General features: G+C 32.0%; 1 protein-coding gene across 1 annotated transcript; it reads right to left on the bottom strand.

Moving 5' to 3' along the window:
- Positions 1-493: 493 nt before the first annotated feature.
- Positions 494-3,147, bottom strand: LOC117683139 (complement C1q tumor necrosis factor-related protein 8-like). The gene is made up of 4 exons (XM_034451997.2): positions 3,063-3,147; positions 2,885-2,950; positions 2,294-2,359; positions 494-972 (listed from the first exon to the last, which is right to left on the bottom strand). The coding sequence occupies exons 1-4, from the start codon at positions 3,130-3,132 to the stop codon at positions 575-577; spliced, it is 600 nt and encodes a 199-aa protein (XP_034307888.2). The 5' UTR covers positions 3,133-3,147; the 3' UTR covers positions 494-574.
- Between the last annotated feature and the right edge of the window lie 264 nt (positions 3,148-3,411).

Genomic DNA, 3,411 nt, shown 5'->3' with positions numbered 1-3,411 from the left:
ACATAAACTAATGTTAGATCGTTATATGGTTTAGCTTTCATCTCTAAAGGTGCTGGGTGGTCAATAATTTAACCTTCAAATCTTCATTGAATTTACAAATATTATTAGTTTAATTCGTTATTAACTATCATTGGGTAATGAAGAAATTCATATTATTTTAGTTTTAAAAAATTGAATATTTGCTATATTTAAATTCAGACCTCTTCTTCTTAAGAAATTTAAAATGACCATGATCATCCAGCCCTTCCTAATAGGTTTCCAAGTAGCAATGTGCACAAAGCACCGGCTTCTCATTGAGTTCGATTCTCGTGATTGCAGGGTTGTATGTGAAAGGGTTTGTAATTGCACGCATTAACACGTGGCCATACCCCGCGCACCACGACTTCCTCTTATATATATGATTCCTTTGCGCTAGCAAGTATGTTAACGAGAGACACTCATATATGATGTAAAATTTGTTTGTCAATCTGTTGAAAAATATAAAAAATCCAGCTCTATTTTAACCACATCAAACTTTATTCATATTATTGTTGATTTGTTTAAGAATTACAACAACCTTTAAAGGGCCTTTATTTCATATTTGTGTTATCAACACACCAGAAAACAAATTATAAGATCCATGGTCATGGAGAATGGCTTTAATTCTGCTGTGGTTTTGAATCCAAACACGGTCTCCCTTATTAAGAAGTAGTTGCAGAGTCTGAGCAGAGTGAGGATTTATACCAGATGCAGAAAAGACTATGGATAACTTTTTTCCATTCTTCATGATATCGAGATTAACATATTTGCTTGTACTACTCAGGAGGCTACAGGAAATGGTGTAGATACCCTTAAAGGGCGCAGTAAATATCCCTGTGGACTTGTCATAGGCCCCTCCGACATTGGTCAGCAAGCTATCATACTTCACAACCTCCTTACCGCCAACTGTTGTAACTCTGGACAAGATTGCACTGAAAGCAACAGCGTTTTTCTCTGAATAAAAACAAAGTATACCTATTTATTATCCGTGTAATTCATATCAGTACCGTAAAAATATCAACGATCTGATAATTGGATATCAAACGAAAAGTTCCACTGTTTACTCTTACATGACCGGTTACTGAAATATTAAACGAACAATAAAAACAAGAGACCATTAGACTTATCGTTCACTAGAGCAACTATACACATGATAAATTTAGCTTTATGGAGTCATATACAAGATATCTGGACAATGGGCCGGGGTAAAATAGATTTTAAAATATATATTATCAGATCTTTTTCCAGATCTTCTCATGTCGAATATTGAGCCCCGTTTGTAAAAGGATGATATCATAGTCATATCACATATTGAACATTGCAAATCAAACTTTGAATCCTTTGAAGAGCCCAAGAATTGACCGGGCCATAGTATAAAATAATTAAGAATCAACAATATTTCAATATATTGCATATAAGCAATACCACAGAATAAAATCTGTGTTCTAAAAAATAATATTGAAAAACTTCCTTAGTATGTAAAATAAGACCTCCTAATGTGGCCCATCCCTACCCCCGAAGATCATGATTTTGACAAACTTGAATCTACACTATCTGAAGAAGCTTTCATTAAGGAAACAGCTTTTCTAGGCAAATGTTTTTTTTTTAAATTTCTTTTTAAATACTATATATTTGAATGTAAACATTTGACATCCCCCTCGAATGTAAAATGTTTGACAGCCCCCTCAATTGCGACTCGTCATACCGGTTACAGCATGTTTAATTTATTGGGTTTTAGAAGAAAGATTTTGATATATTTATAATTATGTAAATATTTGACTTTGTGGACCCAACTTAACCCAGACATTCATTATATTGACAAACTCGAATCTATACTCTATGAGGTTGTCTTTGCTAAAGTTACCGCTTTAATGGCTGATCGGTTATAAAGAAGATTTTATTCCTAAACCTGAATCTAAATCACAGCTTTTTGGAACAAATGATTTCAAGTAAGAAGATTTTGAAAGATTTTCTTTTTCCAATATATTCCTAAATAAAAATCCACCCCCCCCCCCCCACTTCTCCCATTGTGGTCCCACTCTACAGATTTGATTCGTGATTTGAACAATGTTGAATCCACGCTACCTGAGGTTGCTTCTACACAAGTTACTGCTTTTCTGGCCGAATAGATTTTAAGACGATTTTTGAAAAATACCGACACCAATTTAACAATTCCTAATTATCTTTTTTGTTAATGTCTTAAGAAAAAAAATGTTTTTTATATCATTTTCTTCATTAATGATTATACTAAAAATTGAAATAAAAAAGCACTAACCAGCAGCTATAACATTTCCAGTCCCACTTTTTCCGAGATATTGAAATGTCTGCACATTCTGTATATCTAAAAGAAATAAAGGGGAGGGGGGTTAAATACATCAAAGTAGTGTCAGATTTAGATGTTGGGCTCAACATTGTAGAGGGGGATCAATTAAAGCGTGCATTGGTTGTTGGTTAAAACGTCTATATGAAGGTCAATTGTTCTACTTCCAGCATGTTTGGTCAACGAGTTTGAAAGGAAACCAATCGTTTGAATGGAAAATGTGTTATTGTTTAAGAGAGGAATCGTAATCAGGTTAAAGACTGAATACATATTTATGAACTGAGATATCCTCTACTTGATATGTATTCATCAACAAATAAATAAGCAAAAAATATTGATCTTTTTATATAGCAAGTCGTTTGCATGAGATAATTTACAGGTTTCAGTTTGTTTTATAGATGAACTACGTTACTCTAATGCTACTGTCTCAAAATTGTTTCCGATTGATTTCTGAATATTTACATATGGTATAATGGAAGTAAAAAAGAAAACAATGATGATGATGACAATGATGATGATGATGAAGATATTTTTGGTGTTACTTACATAAACTATCTAAACAGCTCAGCATCAAACTTCCAATCAACATTCCAATCAACATCATAATTATTTCTATCGAAACAAAGATAACATGTTCATTTGTTAAAAATGTTTAACTGTTTTTATTATTTTACTGACAGCATTTTATATTTTAATAAAGTATCAAACATAGACTTAAAAATACCTTTCAAGCTAGAATGCAGTTTGATATCCATCGCATGTTCGTCGGTCTTTTTATAAACAGACTTGACCATGTCATGAATATCAGTTTCATTTTAATGATGCGCATACATTAAGATATTGATGTAGTTGAGTATGTAAGTATATCAGTTATATTTATTGATATAACATTTTTTAGAAGTTTATATTATTATTTTTAGAAAAGTTAGTGTTTATATTTATTTTTTATTCATGTGTTATCTTCAAAATTAATTACTTATTCTTTGCAAGTAATGCTTTTCGGAAAATAAGCACTTTGACCAGAAGTGTAATTCTTAAATACATAGAATATTGCGCGTTCACGTCTTACATAA

Source organism: Magallana gigas, chromosome 4, assembly GCF_963853765.1.
Source record: "Magallana gigas chromosome 4, xbMagGiga1.1, whole genome shotgun sequence".
NCBI classification, from domain to species: Eukaryota; Metazoa; Mollusca; class Bivalvia; order Ostreida; family Ostreidae; genus Magallana; species Magallana gigas.
Note: the sequence above shows the minus strand (reverse complement) of the source record. Positions and strands in the feature narration are given on the sequence as shown.

What these genes read in the sequence shown, in the direction of transcription:
- LOC117683139 (XM_034451997.2), bottom strand. Translation starts at nt 3,132, where the DNA reads ATGGTCAAGTCTGTTTATAAAAAGACCGACGAACATGCGATGGATATC. An exon ending in ACTGCATTCTAGCTTGAAAG is followed by an intron (nt 2,951 to 3,062) that starts GTATTTTTAAGT and finishes TTGTTTCGATAG; the next exon opens with AAATAATTATGATGTTGATT. An exon ending in GAGCTGTTTAGATAGTTTAT is followed by an intron (nt 2,360 to 2,884) that starts GTAAGTAACACC and finishes TATTTCTTTTAG; the next exon opens with ATATACAGAATGTGCAGACA.